We start from the raw sequence: 23,460 nt of genomic DNA on the forward strand, positions 1-23,460 counted from the left end.
TATATATTAACATAATAACAGCAACAATATTAATATAATAACATATAATCTATATATATAAAAGGACTTGTCCTCACTGACTGAGGTAAGACGCGCGCACAGCCGTAACCGATGATGGTATGAACGTGAAATTTGGACAGATGTTTACTTTCGTAATCTGGACATCCACTAAGAAAGGATTTTGGAAAATTTTAACCCTAAGGGGGTGAAATGGGGGTTCAAAGTTTGTATGGAAAAAAAATTAAATCGGCCGAATTTTATAAAATTTGAAATTTACATTTCTAAAAATATTTAATTGAACACGTGTTTCATCGTTTTCTAGAATTCTCCCCCTAAGGGTGCAAATAAGGGGTTGAAATTTGTATGGAAAAATCTTTAAATCGCCACCGATTTTTATAAAATTTGAAATTTAGACTCTTAAAAATATTTCATTGAACACATGTTTCATGGTTTATTAGAATTCACCCCTAAATACGCAAGCGAAGCTGCGCGCGTCCGCTAGTATATTTATATAATTGAGAATGTAATTTTTTGTTTAACAAATTCCAATAGTTATTACAACGCATGCAAAAAACCATTTTTTGTTCAGTAATTTAATTCTTATACCTTTTGAAAAAATATTTACATTTTTATAATTAATAAATCATTTTCTTAAATTAAAAAATAGTCATGTTTTCCACATGAAACACACTACAGGGCGAAAAAATATTCAATAATACCATATATATAGATACATTCGTATCGATATTGTACTGCAAATAATAATTGTAAAAAATGTACCTTGTTTATTATGAAACTGTATTAAATAGTATATTATATAGAGGAATTACACATTTTTTCTATTCTTTCACAACAATATAGCGATGGCGGCTCCGTTCTAGTTAGTTTGCACATTTTCTGTTAAAAATTAGTCATTATGGCCTGGCTCTAACAGTTAGACATATGGTATCGAGAACTTTTTTGCAGATATTGATGTGCTCTATAAAACTGTACTATATCACTTTACTCTATTGTCAATAATTTCCACAGCATACGAGATATACACACGAGATATTGGTATAACTAAAGTAGTTGGGCATAAGGTATCACCGACTTTTTTATAGATATTTTAACAGAACGACAGACACAGTTGAACTTGCGCAGAAAATTGAAACTATGACTTCCAGGAAAGTTCAATATTGATTGATAAAAGTGGGGCTGTTGGTGCTTTAAGAATAGATCGGTACCAACAACGTGGATGGCGAAAAAATTGAAAAAGCAAATATTCTTGCCACAAGTAAGAAATGTTAGAATGATATATATTTTTATTTATTTTTCAAGAGTTCCTAATGTCATAAGAATGACAAGGCCGATTTAAGACATAAATGGTTAAGATTGTTATTAATTTTAAAAAGACATATGTCATATGAAAAAATATGTTGATTTTTAGTGTCCTAAGTGTGATTGTATATTAATAATAAATAACTTGTGATTTACCTAATTCTTATGTTTTATTGACAAATATATATGTAAGATTAAAATAAAATTACCTAACTTATTAGTAACTAGCGGACCCGGACGCGGCTACGCCTGCTTGAAATATAAGAATATAATTTCTATAGAAATATAATTTCAATCTAGATGAAATGCTAGAAGTGACTATTATATTTATTTTCATAAGGATGAATATCAAAATGACGCGGTAACGAACGCGGTCGCGTAGCGACGCGACGGTTGTTATTAACATGGCAGGATAAATTGCATGTCAAATTAGAAAGTATTTTAATTTATTAGTATATATGTGTAATGAAATATTATATAGCCTATAGCACTTCTGAAGAATGCAGCTTTCATACAAAACAAAAACGAAGTAAATCGATCCAGTAGATCCAGAGATCTCAGCGTTCAAACAAACAAACAAACTCTTCCGCTTTATTATATTAGTATAGATTAGCAATGTTATTAAGTCAAAAGTCTCTGCCCGTTAGACCGGGGTCACAACGATGTAAGTCAAATTAACGTCACCAATGGCGGGTTGAAAGGTACGGAACCCTAAAAAGGGAAAATAATGCTATTAGGATAAAAGTTATAGTAGCCAACTACTATAATCCAAATAAATGTTAGTGTTCAATGAAAATTCCTCGACTCAGCTATGTCGGTGATATTTTGCGACCCTTGTCAGCGGGTAAAGCACTTTAGTAGAGAGGTGAGAATATATGTTGACCTTCAGTACGTGCATTTTCCACCTTTTATTACGTGCTTTGTGATTGTCTAATTGAATTTTAATTTTGAATTATAATGTAATTCATCAGTTTAGTTCGTTTTATATTATAAATTTAAATTATAATACAGAAAATATAATACGAATGCTTAAATGGACAGCCGAATACATAACAATATGGTGCAGACAGTTGTCACTGTAAAGACGTTAAGAAATTTGTTTTAGTATTCTTCATATATGTACTATTTTAAATATGTTGAACAACCCATACTTCTTCTACCCTTAACCAATATTTTGAGGAATCTCCCTTGACTGCCTTAAGAAAAATTTTTTGACTCCTGAGCGATCGATTCGAAACAATCGATTCTTTTGTTTTCATTTTATTAAAAAAAAGTTTTTTTTACAACACAGCATTTCTTTACCATTCAGTATGAAAAAGTTTCCCTATACGAGACACAGATCTCTGACAATGTTCTTTTTCTCGACACCAAGAAATGAAAATATAAATTTTAATAAATATATCCTTCACTCGAGTGGGGATCGAACCCACAACCAGTCGCGAATATTTCGGAAACTAGAACTCCGAAATTTGTACCTATTTCCAAAAACCATCACAAATAAACTATACGATGACTTACGAGTATAATCCCTAACGCCCGATGTTAATAATGTATCTCCTATCTCCAGTTAACGTCAATCTTGGATTGTTCGACATATCTATCCAATCTCTAACCTGCATGCCAATGAAAATGAAGTACTTCGATGGGTTATTGGCAAGCTAAACTCAAAAAATGGATTGATATTTCAATCTATGATTGCAATTTATGGATTAGGATTGATTATTAACATCGGGCGTAAATTGGTACGGAGCCCGCGGAGGGCGTTTACGATTCGCACTTGACCGGTTTTTTATATATACAACTTAAGAAAGAGGACAATTAAAATAAATGTGTGAATAATAGTGAATAATATTTATTACAGTACCATATTACATAAATATATTATAATGCATTGAAAAACGTTTTTCATATTCCAAGTTTCCTGAAAGAGAACAAAATAGTTAATGAATGTTATGAATTAAGAACTCAAACGCATCAAAAGTAAAACTGGCGATGTAACTTTCGTACTATAATCATTATTTAATTGTAACAGCTGAAATTAGTCGAAATCATAGTTAAAAGTATGTATACAGTTAAACAGAGAGTGTTTACTTTAACTCTGTTCTAGGCACAGAAATATTCACTCTGTCATCAATAGATAAACATACATAATAAAGCAAAAATATTCTTGCTTAAAATTTAGACTGAAGTGGTAGTGGGTTCTAACTCAAATAGTGTTATTTTTTTATATTTTGTGAATATAACATATTTTAATCATCTATTTAGTACTATTTTGCATTCAGTGCCACAGGTTAATTTGCCTTGTTCGCCATTTGCTTTAGAAGGATTCGATTAGAATTAAGTATTATTAAAACAATATTAGTTCAAAGAATGATGACAAACTCAAAAGAGAATTACCATTATATCCATTATAATTTAGCCAGAATGGCATAGACTGCCATTGGACGCTGAGCTTCCATCTTGGCGTAAAGTACCATGACATTTGAGAGCAACTCCCCTTCTACCAGAAAGGCAGCTAAGCTCTTTTGTGCAAGTTACAATATAGGTGGTGCTCTATAAGTTTGAAAATAGTTTTATTTTAAATACAAGCAGATTGATAAATAAAATTGAACTTGAATGTTGAAGCTGTCAGGGCGCAGGGGCACAAGGGTGACTGTAACGCGACGGTTGTGGGTTCGATCCCCACTCGTAGACATGAAATATTATTTCTTAATATTTTCATATCTTTGCTCTTTTTACAACAGATAAAGTAACAGATTTTTTACATTATCGTTTTTTTTAAGGTACCTCAAAAGTAAAAAAATGGAAACATTATAGGATTACTTTATTCTCCAGATAGACCAGAAAGTAATCCTTCCATCAATTTACCTCGAGATCGCGAGAAGATATCAAGCTAAAATTAATATCAAACATTGAAGTTTACGGTCCCTTAGAGCACAGAAAAGTCAAGTAGAAGTCAACGCAATCAAAAGATACAAGCATTGATGCATCCTTTTTGATGCATTTTGTATGAAATTTTCCGCATAATCAAACGCAAGATGCTTAAACACTTTTCCGTGGACCTACAGCCAGTGGCGTTGCGAGCTTAACCCGGGGCAAAATGCAGCGCCCCCCAGGCGAACACAAAATTATTTCATATGTATGCTTAAATAGTTTTGCGGACTATTTGGCGCCCCTTTATGTGCGGCGCCCCGGGCATGATACCCCCTTGCCCGCCCTCACTACGCCACTGCCTACAACTATAAAATTTGGCACGCAATTACCAAATAAAGAAAGGAAAAACCTGAAAAGTGGAAATTTATAGGTATTTAATAGAAAAAGTATTTACAAACCAATATTTCTAGTTCACTTTATACAAAATTAGGTCAATTAACTTAAATTGTCGATTTTACTCATCGCGTAATCAAAACCTATAGGGCATTTTATGTAGACTTACAATAATGAAATTTGGCAAGAAGTTAGAACTTGCAGTATACATTAGGAAAAATAACCTAAAAATGAAAATTTACGCTTATATCATAGAAAAACTATTGAATACTTATACTTGTAGCTCTTTTTATACAAAATAAGTAAAAATGCCCACAAACTTAAGTTCTTCAAATTTTAAATGTTGTTTGCGAACTTTTATTAGTTTCCGTTGACTCGTTGAAATGAAGAATGCAGTGAAGACATACCTGTGTAGAGTTAGACGAGGAAGATGCTGACTTTCTACGAGAAGGGCCAAATAAAAGAGATATAGTCCCTTCTTGATTGTTTCCGGTATCATTTTTTTCGGTATCATTTCCTTTGCTTGGTGGTTTATGGTGCTTTCTTTCATCTACTTGATCGTCATCGAAATCACCTGGTTCTAACGGATTTTCCTCAGCAAAAATAAAATTAACAGCTACCTGAATTATGAGATTAAATTATTATTTAGAAAGTTTTTTGTAGAAATGCTACAAAGCTTGAATTATTTATGGAAATAAATAATGATAATGAAATAAAATCACAATCAATACGTGTCCAAATCTACCATTTGTGTTGGTTACAAACGTTTTCCAGGACCTAAAATATAATTGTTATTTCAAAAATATTAGAGAAATGTTAAATTTATACTCGAAGTAATATAGAAGAAAATTTGAGAAGATCCACAGATGATAAGAATATAGGTACAGAAGATAAAATAATTCACAATCCAACTTACCAGTGCTGTTAGAACAGCAAATATGAAGTTGCCCGCAGCCATTATTGGTGTTTAATAGTGGTCGTTCTGTAAGAGCTCGACTGATCCGGAAAATAGTTATAAGTTGACTTTATATACTTCTAGCACATAATACGATTTATGCTAATTGCATATTTATTATAGGGCTGTGAAAAGTGTTAACTCTACCTATTTATTACTTGACTAATAGATATATTTTGCTTTAATTTTATTTAATTTGTTGATAAATATAACTTTGTGGGCGTATGTGGGCGTAACTAATTTTATAAGAAATTGACTACAAATATAAGTTTGCATTGATTTTTTTCTTCTAATAAATTTTCACTTTTGGATTTTTTTTTTCATTTATGTTAGAAGTTCTCGCTTCTTGCCAAGTCTCATAACTGGAGGTCCGGAAAGTACTCTATGGTTTTGACTAAGCGATTAATTTCATACAAAATGCAGCATAAACGATGCATAAATCGGTTCTCGTATGATTGCGTTAGCTTTGAAGTTTCATCTGTACTCCAAGGGACTGTAGACCTGAATATTTGATATAAATTTAGCTTGATACCTCCACGCGATCTTGAGATAAAGGTTTGACAGACGGATAGCAGAAGTTACCCGTAAATCCAGAGATCTTAGAGCTTATACAAACAAACAAGCAAAAAAATTGGTGCTCTTTATTATATTAGTAAAGATTCTGTCACCCCTCGAATATTATACCGAATAATAACGTTTGCCTTTGTAGGTATAGTATAATAAAATAATAGCAGTTCCATATGCCTTATTAAAACAATATAGTAAAACGACTCGTGAGGTCGTGATGAATGGCACTGTGTAGAATTGATAAAAGCAAATGGCGACAATAGTACCGGTGAAAGAGATAATACGTATTATATGTAAACGCTACATGTTCAAAGTTTGACTGTAAACGCGAATGGGTGTGGGTTCCATCCGCACTCGAGTGAAGAAAAAAATTATTTAAATTTATATTTTCATTTCTTCGCTCTGGTGTAAAGAAAAAGAAGATTGTCAGGGAGCTGTGTCTCGTATAGGAAAAAAAAATCGTCTTGAATGATAATAAAGAAATGCTGTTTTATAAAAAAATATGGGTTATTTACACATATAAAGAATTTAAAACAAATTTTTAACATCCGTACAGTAACGACTGCCTGTATCATATTGTTTTGTATTCGGCTATCAGTCCATTTAAGTATTCAAATTATATTTTCCTCATAGGCAGCCACGTAGTGCTTGCTTTTCATCAGGGACAGAATACCCTCTTTAGCATTAACCACAAGCTCGAAAAAAAAAACCCGCCTGCCTTTATAGCAACGAAGATTTAGATGCGTTTGCACGTATTGGATAATTCGAATTGAATGTAATATTTCAGCGCAATATATTTGGTTTCATATTTTTATAGTAGTTATTAGTAGGTAGGTTTTTGTTTATAATTTCTTCCGTTTAAAAATAGTCATTTAACTATCTAAAAATAATAATTTAAATATATTTTAATAAGTACTTGAAAAGATTAGTAGCACAGATTTAAAATTACGGTACCTACTAAAAAATCCTTGCTGTGTAAAACAATTAGAAAATCCTTATTGAAACTACGAAAATGTGGGTTGCATTAGGGTTTAATTAATTTTCACATTATCTTAAGTGCTTTGCAAACATACATTATATGAATAATCCAGTAGTAAAAGCGGGCGAAGCCGCAAGAGGGTCGCTAGTAACCAATAAGTTAGGTAACGTATTGATAATTTCATTTTAATTTTACATATACAATAAAACATAACTATAATCCCGGATCTCCATATGAGACTTGGCACGAAGCGAGAACTTCTAACATAAATGAAAAAAAAAATCCAAAAGTGAAAATTTATTACAAGAAAAAAATCAATACAAACTTATATTTATAGTTAATATCTTACAAAACATTAAATAAAATTAAAGCAAAATATGTCCATTAGTCAACTAATAAATAGATAGAGTTAACACTTTTGACAGCCCTATAATAAATATGCAATTAGCATAAATCGTATTATGTGCTAGAAGTATATAAAGTCCACTTATAACTATTTTCCGGATCAGTCGAGCTCTTACAGAACGACCACTATTAAACACCAATAATGGCTGTGGGCAACTTAATATTTGCTGTTCTAACAGCGCTGGTAAGTTGAATTGTATATTATTTTATCTTCTGTACCTATATTCTTATCTTCTGTCGATGTTCTCAAAAAAAAGTTTGCAACCAACACAAATGGTACATTTGGACACTTATTGATTGTGATTTTATTTTATAATTTCATTATCATTATTTCTTTCCATAAATAATTCAAGCTTTGTAGTATTTCTAACAAAAAACTTTTTAAATAATAATTTAATCTCATAATTCAGGTCGCTGTTAATTTTATTTTTGCTGAGGAAAATCCGTTAGAACCAGGTGATTTCGATTACGATCAAGTAGATGAAAGGAAGCACCATAAACCACCAAGCAAAGGAAATGATACCGAAAAAAATCAAGAAGGGAGAATATCTGTTTCATTTGAAACTTCTAGTAAAAAGTCAGCATCTTCCTCATCTAACTCCACAGAGGTACGTCTTCACTGCATTCTATTCAAAACAGGTCAACGGCAACTACTAAAAGTTAGCAAACAACATTTAAAATTTGACGAACTTAAGTTTGCGGGCATTTTTACTTATTTTGTATAATAAGAGCTTCAAGTATACGTTTGCAATATTTTTTCTATGATATAAGCATACATTTTTATTTTTACGATACTTTTCTTAATTTATACTGCAAATTCTTACTTCTTGCCAAATTTCATTATTGTCTATGTGGTATTTCATTATTATCTTGTCTTTTACGAGAAATGCCCTATAGGTTTTAATTACGCGACGAGTAAAGTTGACAAATTTAAGTTTGCGGGTAAATGCACTAATTTTGTATGATGTGACCTAGAAATGTAGATTTGTAATTATTTTTTCTATGAAATACCTATAAATTTCCAATTTTCAGTTTTTTTCCTTTATTTATATTGTAACTTCGTGCCAAATTTTATAACTATGTCCACGGAAATGATTTTAAAGATTTTGCGTTTCATTATGCGGAAAATTTCATACAAAATACATCAAAAAAGATGAATGCTTGATTGCGTTGACTTCTACTTGACTTTTTCTGTGCTCTAAGGGATGGTAAACTTCAATATTTGTTATTAATTTTAGCTTGATATCTTCTCACGATCTCGAGTTATATTGATGGAAGGATTACTTTCTGGTCCATCTGACAACAAAGTAATCCTATAAAGTTTCCATTTTTTTACTTTTGACGTACGGAACCTTAAAAAATATAATAAAGTAAAAAATCTGTTACCTTATCTGTTGTAAAAATAGCAAAGATATGAAAATATTAAGAAATAATATTTCATGCCTACGAGTGGGGATCGAACCCACAACCGTCGCGTTACAGTCACCTCTGTGCCATTGCGTCACAACGGCCTCAACATTCAAGTTCAATTTTATTTATTAATCTGCTTGTATTTAAAATAAAACAATTTTCAAACTTACAGAGCACCACCTATCTTTTAACATGCACAAAAGTGGATCGCTGCCATTCTTCTAAAAAAAAAACTACTCTCAGATGCCATGGTACTTTACGCCCAGAAGGAAGCCCATCGTCCAATAGCAGTCTATGCCATTCTGGCTAAATTATTTTGGATATAATGGTAATTCTCTTTTGAGTTTTTCATCATTCTTTGAACTTATATTGTTTTAATAATACTTAATTCTAATCGAATCCTTCTAAAGCAAATGGCAAATAAGGCAAATTAACCTGTGGCACTGAATGCAAAATAGTACTAAATACATAATTAAAGAACGTGATTTTCACAAAATATAAAAAATGAACACTATTTGTGTTAGAACCCACTACCACTTCAGTATAAATTTTAAGCAAGAATATTTTTGCTTTATTTTGTATGTTTGTCTATTGATGACAGAGTGAATATTTCTGTGCCTAGAAAACAGAGTTAAAGTAAACACTCTCTGTTTAACTATTAAAAGTATGTATATAACTATGATGATATGACGGTGAATGTTTATTCGTTTACTGATTTCGACTAATTTCAGCTGTTGTAATAAAATAATTATTATTGTACGAAAGTTACATCGCCAGTTATACTTTTGATGCCATTGAGTTCTTAATTCATAACATTCATTAACTATTTTGTTCTCTTTCAGGAAACTTGGACTATGAAAAACGTTTTTCAATGCATTATAATCTATTTATGTAATATGGTACTGTAATAAATATTATTCACTATTATTCACACATTTCTTTTAATTTTCCTCTTTCCTATATTTTATATATAAAAAACCGCGGGCTCCGTATCAATTTTGGGATTATACTCGTAAGTCATCGTATAGTTTATTTGCGACTGTGTTTGGCAATAGGTACAAATTTCGGAGTTCTAGTTTCCGGAATATTCGCAATTTTGTAAATTAGTCGAAAAATACCGTACTATTTTATTTTGATCAGTTATTAACACCTTAGAAAACATGTTGATAAAATAATTAAATGAAAATTAAATCAAATTAAGTTAACTCCACGCTCTATCCCGCATACAGCAGGGTAGGTAGAGGGAACCTAGTGTTAAGACACTCCATTCCACGCTTTTCGCCGAATTCTGTAGGCATTGCCTCATTGCATTAGCCTCGATACCAAAGCGAAGAAATAGAAATTTAACCCTAGAGAGATAACCATATTGCATTTTACACTAAAGATAACCATACGTCGATTCAACGTGCGAATGTTTGAGTGAGCATATTTTGGATTATGTAAATCCTAGGTTTATGAATATGATATTATATCTTAACGTATGTAATTGTGTTGTGAATAAATAAAAAACATTAGAGTTTATTTATATTTTTATTAGAAAAAATAAAAAAAGAACAAAAGGAGGTACTTTTTACTTTATAAAACTTAAACATTTAGGAATCACCCCGTCAGTTTTATAATTTGAGATATAAACTTTTTAAAATCATTTTTTCATAAACTATATAATATTAAAAACCTACATAAATATATATTTTTATTAATTTTTGTCTCAAAGACACTTGAGACAAAAATTACTTTGGACAGGCGCTGGACTTGTGCTCTCCACAAATGGGATTTTTACAGTTGCCGCACATAGTATCTGTCATCCTTCTAATTTTTGTTGGACAAAAGGCACAATATTTTCTTTTCTTTAGCTCAGTTACACCTTCGAGTTCTGTGGGAGGTGGCTTTTACATCAGGGTTTTCAATCTTCAGCTGGATTTCTGCGTTGGTCCATTTTTTTATCTCCTGCACAATGTCATCAATAATAAATGTACTGAAACATTCTAAAGGCTCATAAGGGCATTTATTCGTCCGAGTGGGACCCTTTGATGTCCCTATAATATTAGCAGATGATATTCTTCCACTTGTTCTGCCTTTAGTGGCTGTCCAACGATGATCGTTTTGCCTCGAAGAGTTTGACGCTGTGGCATGACAATCGGCATACTTGCCGAAGCACTTTCAGGAGTTTCAGGGTTATTTTCAGACACATCTTCAGTATGCAATGTGTTTACTACTGGTGGACCACTCACCTCATAGTCTACAGCATCACTCTGTACTTCATTTTTTAATAAATTGTCTTCAGTTCCACTGTCCGACCCCTGAATCTCTGCATCGCTCGTTTCATGCAACAGCCGACTGATTTTTGCATCGTTTATACGATTATGTGACGATATGATGTTTTTTTGTCGTGAGCTGTAACAAGTAATCAAAAAAGTACATTTATTCTGAAAAAAGTCGCAATAACACATTTTCCTAAAAATCTAAAAACTAACACTAAAGATAACCATACGTCATTTCGACGTAAGGTAGGTAAATATTGACGAAAGTATTGCACTTACCGGAGGGATAAGGGTGTGTCCTGCAAGCTCCGACGGCCAAATGAGTTGACAGGAACGGCCAGTTTAGTGACGCGAAAAACAGACGAGTTATATCAATTTTTCAAAATCGATTACGTCGATTCGACGTAGGTTATCTATCTAGGGTTAAATAGTTATTTCATCTCCTCGAGTGGGGATCGAACACACAACTAGTCGACTTTACAGTCACATTTGTGCACCTGCGCCACTGACCTCAAGTAATAATAGATCAGAAATTTATTTTACAAATAGCAATTTAACGTCATAGAAGTAAAGTCAAGTCCTACTGGACTCGGAGTCTATTTAATTCAATCAGAGAAACAAAAAATCAAATCTATTGTCTTTATAACTTTAGTGTAGATATCGATGCACCTTCCCTGCAAACCCCCTATCTTTTGAATGGAATGTCCGATTTTAATAATTGAAAAAGTATTTTACAGGTATTGAAATTATCTTTTTAATTAATTTAATACGCATTAACACTGAGGTATCAATTTTATATGAGGTATAACTAAAGTAGTTGGACATATGGTATCACCGACTTTTTTATAGATATTTTAACCGAACGATAGACACAGTTGAACTGACTTCCAGAAACGTTGAATATTGATTGATAAAAGTGGGACTGTTGGAGCTTTACGAAAAGGTCGGTACAAACAACGTGGATGGCGAAAAAATTGAAAAACCAAATATTCTTGCCACAATATGTTTGTGCCTTGAGCAGGTAGTGCCTTGTTGCAGTACTTGATTGCCGCTTTGTGTTAAAATTATATTATATTTTTATTTATTTTTCAACAGTTCCAAATGCCATAAAAATAAATAATAAATCCGATTTGAGACATAAATGCTTAAGATTGTTATTAATTTCAAAATTTAGTTCGTTTTATATAATGAATTTAAATTATAGTACAGAAAATATAATTCGAATGCTTAAATGGACGGCCAAATATAAAACAATATGGTACAGACAGTCTAAGAAATTTCTTTTAATATTCTTCATATATGTCACCATCAGGTGACCCGAACGCTCGGTTGCCTTGTCCTTTTTCCATAAAAAAACATATGTACATAAATGTATACTATTTTAAAAATGTTAAACAACCCATACTTCTTCTACCCTTAACCAATATTTTGAAGAATCTCCAACTGCCTCAAGAAAAAGTCTGTTAACTCTTGAGCATTAATAATCAATTCTTTTATTGTCATTTTATTAAGATTTCTTTTGATGACACAGCATTTCTTTATTATCATTCAATATGAAAATGTTTCCCTATATGAGACACTGCTCTCTGACAATCTTCTTTTTTCGACACCAGAGCGAAGAAATGATAATATAAATTTAAATAAATATTTCCTTTTCTCGAGTGGGCATGGAACCCACACCCAGTGGCGTTTACAGTCAAACATTGAACATACAGCTTTTACATATAATACGTATTGACTTCTTCACTGGTACTATTGTCGCCATTTGCTTTTATCAACTCTACACAGTACCATTCATCAAGACCTCACGATTCGTTTTACTATATTGTTTTAATAAGGCATATGAAACTGCTATTATTTTATTATCCATACCTATATTATAAATTTGAAAGTAACTCTGTCTGTCTGTCTGTCTGTCTTTTACGCAATCAGGGCCAAACCGGTAATTTAATTGTGATAAAATAAATACTCATATAGAGATACTTGAGGGTCTCGGGAAGAACAAAGGATACTTTTTTAAAAGCTTTTATTTAACTTGCAATGTATGTATGTGGGTTCGGGTGAAATCTTGGAGCTCAATTTTGAAGTAGATATCGTCAACCGATTGAGCTGAAATTTTGTATACACGTTTACTTTGGATGACAATGCACGATAAAATATGTGACGTCATTCTAAATGTAATATGGCGGACCATGCAAGATGGCGGAATTGTTATTTTTAATGTACTTCTACAATATGGGTATCAAATGAAAGGACTGGTTGAGAGCAACTCGAAAAATAATGTGACGTCACTCTAAATCCCATAAGGAGGATATTGAAGATAACCGAGTATCTATTTGGTCTACTTCTACAATATAGATATTAAATGAAATGGGTCGTTGACCGTCACTCTAAAACTAATGTGACGTTATACTAAATCCAATATGGCGGAACATCTAAGATGGCGGAATAGTTATTATTTATGCACTTCTGCAATATGGGTATCAAATGAAAGATCTTGCCGAGAACAATTAGAAAAATAATGTGACATCACTTGAAATCCAATAGAATTGACACGATTCAAGTTTTTTGTGCTTTCATATAATGAAAGGTATGTTCGTACGATTGAGCTGAAATTTTGTATACACGTTTGGTTTGGATGACAATGCACGATAAGGTTTGTGATTTCATTCTAAATACAATATGGCGGATCATCCAGGATGGCGGAATAGTTATATTTCATGAACTTCTATAATATGGGTATCAAATGAAAGGGCTTATTGAGAGTAACTGGAAAAATAGTGTAACGTCATTCTAAATCCAATATGGCGAACCATCCAAAGTAACAGAATAGTTATTTTTGATGCACTTGTACATTACGGGTATCAAATGAAAGGGCTTCTTAAGAGCAACTTGGAAAATGATGTGACGTCATTCTAATTCTAATAAGGCGGACTATCCAAGATGGCGGAATAGTTATATTTAATGCACTTCTATAATATGGGTATCAAATGAAAGGGCTTCTTAAGAGAAACTTGGGAAATAATGTAACGTCATTCTAAATCCAATATGGCGGACCATCCAAGATAGCCGAATAGTGAATTTTAGTCTACTTCTACAATATGGATATCTATTGAAAGGGCTCGTTGAGAGTAACTCGAAAAATGTGTTGTTTTTCTAAATCCAATATGGCGGAACATCTAAGATGGCGGAATAGTTATTATTTATACACATCTGCAATACGGGTATCAAATGAAAGGGCTTGCCGAGAATAATTAGAAAAATAATATGACATGTACTGTGAGAAACCTTCTTCCTCCTGGCATTAATCCCGGCTATTGCCAGGGTCTGCCTTCCTACTCAACCTACTCCACTTTGCGCGGTCTTTTGCGTCCTCGGTGGTTAGACCATTGGCTCTCATATCCGGCATCACGACATCCAACCAGCGGTTCCTTGGGCGTCCAGGAGGTCTCACTCCAGAAACTGATATAGCAAGGCACTTGCATCCGACATAGTTCTTAGACCGGCGCGTTACGTGGCCAAACCATCTCAGGCGGCGCTCTTGGAGCTTATCCGCTACGTCACGGACCCCAAGACTACCTCGAACAAATGTGTTGCGTATGCGGTCAGACCGCGTTACGCCACACATCCACCTCAGCATCTTCATTTCCGTGACGTGAAGCTCCTGAGTGTGCCGAGATAGTGCTGGCCAACTTATCCGGCCATGGACATCGTGATCGATGCCTCCAGACTCGTGCATAACGGATCCAAGGTACCTGAACTTTTCTGACTTAACGGCTGGCTCAGGACCTATAAGGATCGTGCTCGAGTCCGGGCTCCCGCAGGCCATGTACTTGGTCTTCGACACATTTAGTTTAAGAACGCCGTTCTCAAGCGTACCCTTCCAGAGGTTCACTTTACGCTCCAGCGTCAGTCGGTTCTCGTCAACGAGTGCTATGTCGTCGGCATACATCATCAGCCATGGAGGCTGCACTACATTGAATAAGAACGGACTAAGAGTCGAGCCCTGGTGAACCCCCACTGTAATCGGGAAGGGTCTAGTGTCGCCAACAGCATTCCTCACCATAGAAGCGGAATTGTGGTACATGTCTCTAGTGTGAGAAACCTAGACAGTGATAACTAAAAAGTAAAAAATAAATTATAAGCAAAAAATCATTTTTAGAAAAAGCTTTTATTTAAAAGCCCTAAAAAGGAGAAAATAAAATTTGTCTTTTAAATTTTAACTATCAACTCATAACCTCATTGTACACAATTTATATGATCATAAAAGCTTGTCGCGTTAATCAATATTTAATTAAATTGAAACTTTAAAAATTGAAACTTAGCAGATTTTACATAATTAAATTAGCACTAGTTTAGTTACACAAGTAAATCGCACGACAAGCTTTTATGATCATATAAATTGTGTACAATGAGGTTATGAGTTGATAGTTAAAATTTAAAAGACAAATTTTATTTTCTCCTTTTTAGGGCTTTTAAATAAAAGCTTTTTCTAAAAATGATTTTTTGCTTATAATTTATTTCTCATATTTTTAATATTTTCGATATATACTGATGTATTAAAATACTTTTTAATTTGACATGCAATTTATTCTGCCATGTTAATAACAACAGTCGTTATGCGACCGTTGCTAAGCAACAATTTGCAAAGTTTGTTGTTAGAAAACGTCACACAAAATGAGCTTGCTTAACGCATCTCTCTACTGAAAACTAAAAATAATTGCATAAATATATTTAACTAGCGACCCTCTTGCGGCTTCGCCCGCTTTTACTACTGGATTATTCATATAATGTATGTTTGCAAAGCACGTAGGATAATGTGAAAATTAATTAAGCCCTATTGCAACCCGCATTTTCGTAGTTTCAATAAGGATTTTCCAATTGTTGTACACAGCAAGGATTTTTTAGTAGGTACCGTAATTTTAAATCTGTGCTACTGATCTTTTCAAGTACTTATTAAAATATATTTAAATGACTATTTTTAAACGGAAGAAATTATAAACAAAAACCTACCTACTAATAAGTACTACAAAAAATATGAAACCAAATATATCGCGCTGAAATAATACATTCAACTCCAATTTTCCAATACGTGCAAACGCATCTACATCTTCGTTGCTATAGAGGCAGGCGGATTTTTTTTTCGAGCTTGTGGTTAATGCTGAAGAGGGTATTCTGTCCCTAATGAAAAGCAAGCACTACGTGGCTGCCTGTGAAAATTAAATAGAATGCATCGGCCGGGAATTGAACCCGGGCCGCCCGCGTGGCAGGCGGGCATTCTACCACTGAACCACCGATGCGTGTAAGGCAGGCGGGCGCGGCGGACGCATGGCGAGTGGCGAGCCGTTTCGCAGCAAGGATTTGCTGCTATGAAAAATACTCGACCTAATGGTGAAAACCGCATCAAAATCTGTTGGGTGGTTTAGAAGAAGAAGAGTTAGAAACAACAGACAGACACGAAAAGCGACTTTGTTTTATAAGATATAGGATAAATATTCGTATAGTTCAAGCGGGCGTAGCCACGTTTGGGTCTATACTAGTACTATATAAATAAGAGTATATGTGGGAATGGTGAAAGAACATGTACATATCTTTATAATCTCTCTCTCAATCTCATTCACTCTCACAGTCTCATTAAAATTTTTTCTCTTCATTTTTGACAGATACCTCATTTTATTTTAAATTATATAACAATAAAACTAATAAAACCTCTAAACTATCCCACATTATATATATATATCCATACCTATATTATAAATTCGAAAGTAACTCTGTCTGTCTGTCTGTCTGTCTGTCTGTCTGTCTGTCTGTCTGTCTGTCTTTTACGCAATCAGGCCCAAACCGTTAATTTAATTATAATAAAATACACATATAGAGATACTTGAGGGTCCCGGGATGAACATAGGATACTTTTTTTTCTCATATTTGTAATTTTTTCGATATATACCCATATATTAAAATATTTATTAATTTGACATGCAATTTATTCCGCCATGTTTATAACAACCGCCGTTGCTAAGCAACGATTTGCAAAGTTTGTTGTTTTAAGAAAACGTCACCCAAAATGAGTTTGCTTAATGCATACATGGCGCGCGCCGATATAGATTTGTATACATTAACAAAAATTAGATGATTTCTATAATTTGATGTTCATCCTTATGAAAATAAATATAATAGTCATTTTTAGCATTTCATCTAGATGGAAATTATAGTTTACTATACAACATTCTAATAAATAATTAAGGAGATGTCACTGATTCCAAATGATTTAGCCTACGAGTGGTATAGTATGACCGACGCGAACGGGCAGATGACTTTGATGGTTTTGTAAATTTTTATATATTTTCGAATTACTATTAATTTTTATGTAATTATTTGCTGCTTATAATTAATTTATCTCAGTTCGGTTATCTATACCGATGTTATACACTTAAAATATCGTAATTTTAATCATTTGGGATTTTATTTAATATTGTTCGCTAAAATTAATAGTTATTTAATAATGTTTAATACTATAGAAAAATGTTTAGTACGCGCGCACGGCAACCTTTAGGTACTTTTTCTAATATTAAGAATTTCCTTTAGTTACTTTTACTTCTTTTGTTTGTTCATTTCGGTTACTCAGATATTTTTTCTAATAATAAATCTCCACTTATTATTATATTTTAACTTATTTTAATTATTTAGGCTTATATTTTCGCGGGCGTAGCCGCGTCCGGGCCCACTAGTATATATATATATATCGTTGACTTCTGGGACACCTATTATAATAGGTGTCCCAGAAGTCAACGATAAAACGAAAACAGGTGATAGACCAAGTCGTGACAGTTATGAGAAAAATATGAAAAAACATCTGTGTCATGTATTTTTTATATTATATTGATTTAAAAAAATATCGGAAAAACCGACACCCTGTGATGATTTTTTAAGGCCTAAGACTACAAATATTACTCTTTTTTTATTTTTTTTTCTGTAATGTAATTATGAGTAACCCTTCTGTGAATTACAGTTTAAGATTGAAACATACCTGCATCGGTTTTCAATAAAATGCCGTGTATTTGCCAAACATTAAATTCAAAATATTTAGTACACCCAAATTTAACCGACTGTACTATAAAAAAAATTTACTACACTGTTTTTGCAAGTAACTTTAAAAGTTGGCGCATTTAATGTGGATTCCAAAATGGTACAAGACTTGCTGGATTACTTCTTTGTTGAAGAGAGAAAAATCTAAATACACGATAATCGGGATGACGTTCAACTTTTTGGTATCTTTTCCGTTACATTCGAGCTGCAGCATTAGCATTACATAACCATTCTCCATGAATGAAATGCATATTGGCAATGTATCAAAGACCGATTATATGGCCTGCGAGAGCCCGGACTCGAGCACTATCCTTATAAGTCCTGGGATCACAGACCACACCAGTGACCTCCCGCCACTTAGCCCAGGCAACGCTTATCCGACCATAGAGATCATAATCGATGCCCCCGACTCGTGCATGACGGATCTAAGAAACCTGAACTTTTTGCAAAATATACCTATTAGCCAACTAATAAATAAATAAATAGATAGATAGAACACTTTTCACAGCCCTATAACAAATGCACAATTAGCATAAATCGTATTATGTGCTAGAAGTATATAAAGTCCACTTATAACTATTTTCCGGATCAGTCGAGCTCTTACAGAACGACCACTATTAAATACCAATAATGGCTGTGGGCAACGTAATATTTACTGTTCTAACAGCGCTGGTAAGTTAGGTTGTGATTTATTTCTTCTTCTATACCGATTCCTTCGAAATCTTCTTTTCAACTAAAAGAAAATTTCTCTTATATTTTTTAAATAATAGATATAATTTAAATCTCGTAACAAATTTGTAACCGCACAAATGGTAGCTTGGACTATGTCCAAGTATTGACTGTGATATTTTTTATTAAAAGCTTTTATTTAACTTGCAATGTATGTATGTGGGTTCGGGTGAAATCTTTGAGCTCGATTTTGAAGTAGATATCTTCAACCGATTGAGCTGAAATTTTGTATACACGTTTAGTTTGGATGACAATGCATGATATGGCGGACCATGCAAGACGGCGGAATTGTTGGTTGGTTTGGTATCAAATGAAAGATGATGCCGATAACAATTAGAAAAATAATGTGACATCACTTGAAATCCAATAGAATTGACACGATTCAAGTTTTTTGTGCTTTCATATAATGAAAGGTATGTTCGTACGATTGAGCTGAAATTTTGTATACACGTTTGGTTTGGATGACAATGCACGATAAGGTTTGTGATTTCATTCTAAATACAATATGGCGGATCATCCAGGATGGCGGAATAGTTATATTTCATGAACTTCTATAATATGGGTATCAAATGAAAGGGCTTATTGAGAGTAACTGGAAAAATAGTGTAACGTCATTCTAAATCCAATATGGCGAACCATCCAAAGTAACAGAATAGTTATTTTTGATGCACTTGTACATTACGGGTATCAAATGAAAGGGCTTCTTAAGAGCAACTTGGAAAATGATGTGACGTCATTCTAATTCTAATAAGGCGGACTATCCAAGATGGCGGAATAGTTATATTTAATGCACTTCTATAATATGGGTATCAAATGAAAGGGCTTCTTAAGAGAAACTTGGGAAATAATGTAACGTCATTCTAAATCCAATATGGCGGACCATCCAAGATAGCCGAATAGTGAATTTTAGTCTACTTCTACAATATGGATATCTATTGAAAGGGCTCGTTGAGAGTAACTCGAAAAATGTGTTGTTTTTCTAAATCCAATATGGCGGAACATCTAAGATGGCGGAATAGTTATTATTTATACACATCTGCAATACGGGTATCAAATGAAAGGGCTTGCCGAGAATAATTAGAAAAATAATATGACATGTACTGTGAGAAACCTTCTTCCTCCTGGCATTAATCCCGGCTATTGCCAGGGTCTGCCTTCCTACTCAACCTACTCCACTTTGCGCGGTCTTTTGCGTCCTCGGTGGTTAGACCATTGGCTCTCATATCCGGCATCACGACATCCAACCAGCGGTTCCTTGGGCGTCCAGGAGGTCTCACTCCAGAAACTGATATAGCAAGGCACTTGCATCCGACATAGTTCTTAGACCGGCGCGTTACGTGGCCAAACCATCTCAGGCGGCGCTCTTGGAGCTTATCCGCTACGTCACGGACCCCAAGACTACCTCGAACAAATGTGTTGCGTATGCGGTCAGACCGCGTTACGCCACACATCCACCTCAGCATCTTCATTTCCGTGACGTGAAGCTCCTGAGTGTGCCGAGATAGTGCTGGCCAACTTATCCGGCCATGGACATCGTGATCGATGCCTCCAGACTCGTGCATAACGGATCCAAGGTACCTGAACTTTTCTGACTTAACGGCTGGCTCAGGACCTATAAGGATCGTGCTCGAGTCCGGGCTCCCGCAGGCCATGTACTTGGTCTTCGACACATTTAGTTTAAGAACGCCGTTCTCAAGCGTACCCTTCCAGAGGTTCACTTTACGCTCCAGCGTCAGTCGGTTCTCGTCAACGAGTGCTATGTCGTCGGCATACATCATCAGCCATGGAGGCTGCACTACATTGAATAAGAACGGACTAAGAGTCGAGCCCTGGTGAACCCCCACTGTAATCGGGAAGGGTCTAGTGTCGCCAACAGCATTCCTCACCATAGAAGCGGAATTGTGGTACATGTCTCTAGTGTGAGAAACCTAGACAGTGATAACTAAAAAGTAAAAAATAAATTATAAGCAAAAAATCATTTTTAGAAAAAGCTTTTATTTAAAAGCCCTAAAAAGGAGAAAATAAAATTTGTCTTTTAAATTTTAACTATCAACTCATAACCTCATTGTACACAATTTATATGATCATAAAAGCTTGTCGCGTTAATCAATATTTAATTAAATTGAAACTTTAAAAATTGAAACTTAGCAGATTTTACATAATTAAATTAGCACTAGTTTAGTTACACAAGTAAATCGCACGACAAGCTTTTATGATCATATAAATTGTGTACAATGAGGTTATGAGTTGATAGTTAAAATTTAAAAGACAAATTTTATTTTCTCCTTTTTAGGGCTTTTAAATAAAAGCTTTTTCTAAAAATGATTTTTTGCTTATAATTTATTTCTCATATTTTTAATATTTTCGATATATACTGATGTATTAAAATACTTTTTAATTTGACATGCAATTTATTCTGCCATGTTAATAACAACAGTCGTTATGCGACCGTTGCTAAGCAACAATTTGCAAAGTTTGTTGTTAGAAAACGTCACACAAAATGAGCTTGCTTAACGCATCTCTCTACTGAAAACTAAAAATAATTGCATAAATATATTTAACTAGCGACCCTCTTGCGGCTTCGCCCGCTTTTACTACTGGATTATTCATATAATGTATGTTTGCAAAGCACGTAGGATAATGTGAAAATTAATTAAGCCCTATTGCAACCCGCATTTTCGTAGTTTCAATAAGGATTTTCCAATTGTTGTACACAGCAAGGATTTTTTAGTAGGTACCGTAATTTTAAATCTGTGCTACTGATCTTTTCAAGTACTTATTAAAATATATTTAAATGACTATTTTTAAACGGAAGAAATTATAAACAAAAACCTACCTACTAATAAGTACTACAAAAAATATGAAACCAAATATATCGCGCTGAAATAATACATTCAACTCCAATTTTCCAATACGTGCAAACGCATCTACATCTTCGTTGCTATAGAGGCAGGCGGATTTTTTTTTCGAGCTTGTGGTTAATGCTGAAGAGGGTATTCTGTCCCTAATGAAAAGCAAGCACTACGTGGCTGCCTGTGAAAATTAAATAGAATGCATCGGCCGGGAATTGAACCCGGGCCGCCCGCGTGGCAGGCGGGCATTCTACCACTGAACCACCGATGCGTGTAAGGCAGGCGGGCGCGGCGGACGCATGGCGAGTGGCGAGCCGTTTCGCAGCAAGGATTTGCTGCTATGAAAAATACTCGACCTAATGGTGAAAACCGCATCAAAATCTGTTGGGTGGTTTAGAAGAAGAAGAGTTAGAAACAACAGACAGACACGAAAAGCGACTTTGTTTTATAAGATATAGGATAAATATTCGTATAGTTCAAGCGGGCGTAGCCACGTTTGGGTCTATACTAGTACTATATAAATAAGAGTATATGTGGGAATGGTGAAAGAACATGTACATATCTTTATAATCTCTCTCTCAATCTCATTCACTCTCACAGTCTCATTAAAATTTTTTCTCTTCATTTTTGACAGATACCTCATTTTATTTTAAATTATATAACAATAAAACTAATAAAACCTCTAAACTATCCCACATTATATATATATATCCATACCTATATTATAAATTCGAAAGTAACTCTGTCTGTCTGTCTGTCTGTCTGTCTGTCTGTCTGTCTGTCTGTCTGTCTTTTACGCAATCAGGCCCAAACCGTTAATTTAATTATAATAAAATACACATATAGAGATACTTGAGGGTCCCGGGATGAACATAGGATACTTTTTTTTCTCATATTTGTAATTTTTTCGATATATACCCATATATTAAAATATTTATTAATTTGACATGCAATTTATTCCGCCATGTTTATAACAACCGCCGTTGCTAAGCAACGATTTGCAAAGTTTGTTGTTTTAAGAAAACGTCACCCAAAATGAGTTTGCTTAATGCATACATGGCGCGCGCCGATATAGATTTGTATACATTAACAAAAATTAGATGATTTCTATAATTTGATGTTCATCCTTATGAAAATAAATATAATAGTCATTTTTAGCATTTCATCTAGATGGAAATTATAGTTTACTATACAACATTCTAATAAATAATTAAGGAGATGTCACTGATTCCAAATGATTTAGCCTACGAGTGGTATAGTATGACCGACGCGAACGGGCAGATGACTTTGATGGTTTTGTAAATTTTTATATATTTTCGAATTACTATTAATTTTTATGTAATTATTTGCTGCTTATAATTAATTTATCTCAGTTCGGTTATCTATACCGATGTTATACACTTAAAATATCGTAATTTTAATCATTTGGGATTTTATTTAATATTGTTCGCTAAAATTAATAGTTATTTAATAATGTTTAATACTATAGAAAAATGTTTAGTACGCGCGCACGGCAACCTTTAGGTACTTTTTCTAATATTAAGAATTTCCTTTAGTTACTTTTACTTCTTTTGTTTGTTCATTTCGGTTACTCAGATATTTTTTCTAATAATAAATCTCCACTTATTA

The 23,460-nt window shown here is 33.7% G+C and overlaps 2 protein-coding genes, 1 long non-coding RNA gene and 2 other non-coding genes across 5 annotated transcripts; 1 reads left to right on the plus strand and 4 right to left on the minus strand.

Annotated features, from left to right (window-relative positions):
- Window positions 1–3,152: 3,152 nt before the first annotated feature.
- On the minus strand, window positions 3,153–5,635 carry LOC146538961 (uncharacterized). The gene is made up of 4 exons (XM_085185771.1): window positions 5,504–5,635; window positions 4,995–5,207; window positions 3,718–3,873; window positions 3,153–3,241 (listed from the first exon to the last, which is right to left on the minus strand). Exons 1-3 carry the CDS (start codon window positions 5,543–5,545, stop codon window positions 3,736–3,738), a joined length of 393 nt encoding a protein of 130 aa, XP_085041897.1. The 5' UTR covers window positions 5,546–5,635; the 3' UTR covers window positions 3,153–3,241; window positions 3,718–3,735.
- Window positions 5,636–7,572: 1,937 nt separating this feature from the next.
- On the plus strand, window positions 7,573–9,830 carry LOC146538962 (uncharacterized). Its single transcript, XM_085185783.1, has 4 exons — window positions 7,573–7,677; window positions 7,904–8,101; window positions 9,076–9,231; window positions 9,746–9,830. The coding sequence occupies exons 1-3, from the start codon at window positions 7,636–7,638 to the stop codon at window positions 9,211–9,213; spliced, it is 378 nt and encodes a 125-aa protein (XP_085041909.1). The 5' UTR covers window positions 7,573–7,635; the 3' UTR covers window positions 9,214–9,231; window positions 9,746–9,830.
- Window positions 9,831–11,019: 1,189 nt separating this feature from the next.
- On the minus strand, window positions 11,020–11,594 carry LOC146538963 (uncharacterized). Its single transcript, XR_014878001.1, has 2 exons — window positions 11,444–11,594; window positions 11,020–11,297 (listed from the first exon to the last, which is right to left on the minus strand). It is a non-coding gene; the product is annotated as an uncharacterized LOC146538963 (long non-coding RNA).
- Window positions 11,595–16,393: 4,799 nt separating this feature from the next.
- TRNAG-GCC (transfer RNA glycine (anticodon GCC)) lies at window positions 16,394–16,464 on the minus strand. Its single transcript has one exon. It is a non-coding gene; the product is annotated as a tRNA-Gly (tRNA).
- A 5,567-nt stretch (window positions 16,465–22,031) lies between these two features.
- On the minus strand, window positions 22,032–22,102 carry TRNAG-GCC (transfer RNA glycine (anticodon GCC)). The gene has a single exon. It is a non-coding gene; the product is annotated as a tRNA-Gly (tRNA).
- Window positions 22,103–23,460: the final 1,358 nt, after the last annotated feature.

Source organism: Heliconius melpomene, chromosome 5, assembly GCF_056956725.1.
Source record: "Heliconius melpomene rosina isolate 202511_hmr_F chromosome 5, ASM5695672v1, whole genome shotgun sequence".
NCBI lineage: Eukaryota > Metazoa > Arthropoda > Insecta > Lepidoptera > Nymphalidae > Heliconius > Heliconius melpomene.

Excerpts from the sequence above, each read along its gene's own strand:
- LOC146538962 (XM_085185783.1), top strand. The coding sequence starts at position 7,636 with ATGGCTGTGGGCAACTTAATATTTGCTGTTCTAACAGCGCTG. Across the intron at positions 7,678-7,903 it reads TTGCTGTTCTAACAGCGCTG|GTCGCTGTTAATTTTATTTT; the intron begins GTAAGTTGAATT and ends CTCATAATTCAG. Across the intron at positions 8,102-9,075 it reads CCTCATCTAACTCCACAGAG|AGCACCACCTATCTTTTAAC; the intron begins GTACGTCTTCAC and ends TCAAACTTACAG.
- LOC146538961 (XM_085185771.1), bottom strand. The coding sequence starts at position 5,545 with ATGGCTGCGGGCAACTTCATATTTGCTGTTCTAACAGCACTG. Across the intron at positions 5,208-5,503 it reads TTGCTGTTCTAACAGCACTG|GTAGCTGTTAATTTTATTTT; the intron begins GTAAGTTGGATT and ends CTCATAATTCAG. Across the intron at positions 3,874-4,994 it reads CCTCGTCTAACTCTACACAG|AGCACCACCTATATTGTAAC; the intron begins GTATGTCTTCAC and ends TCAAACTTATAG.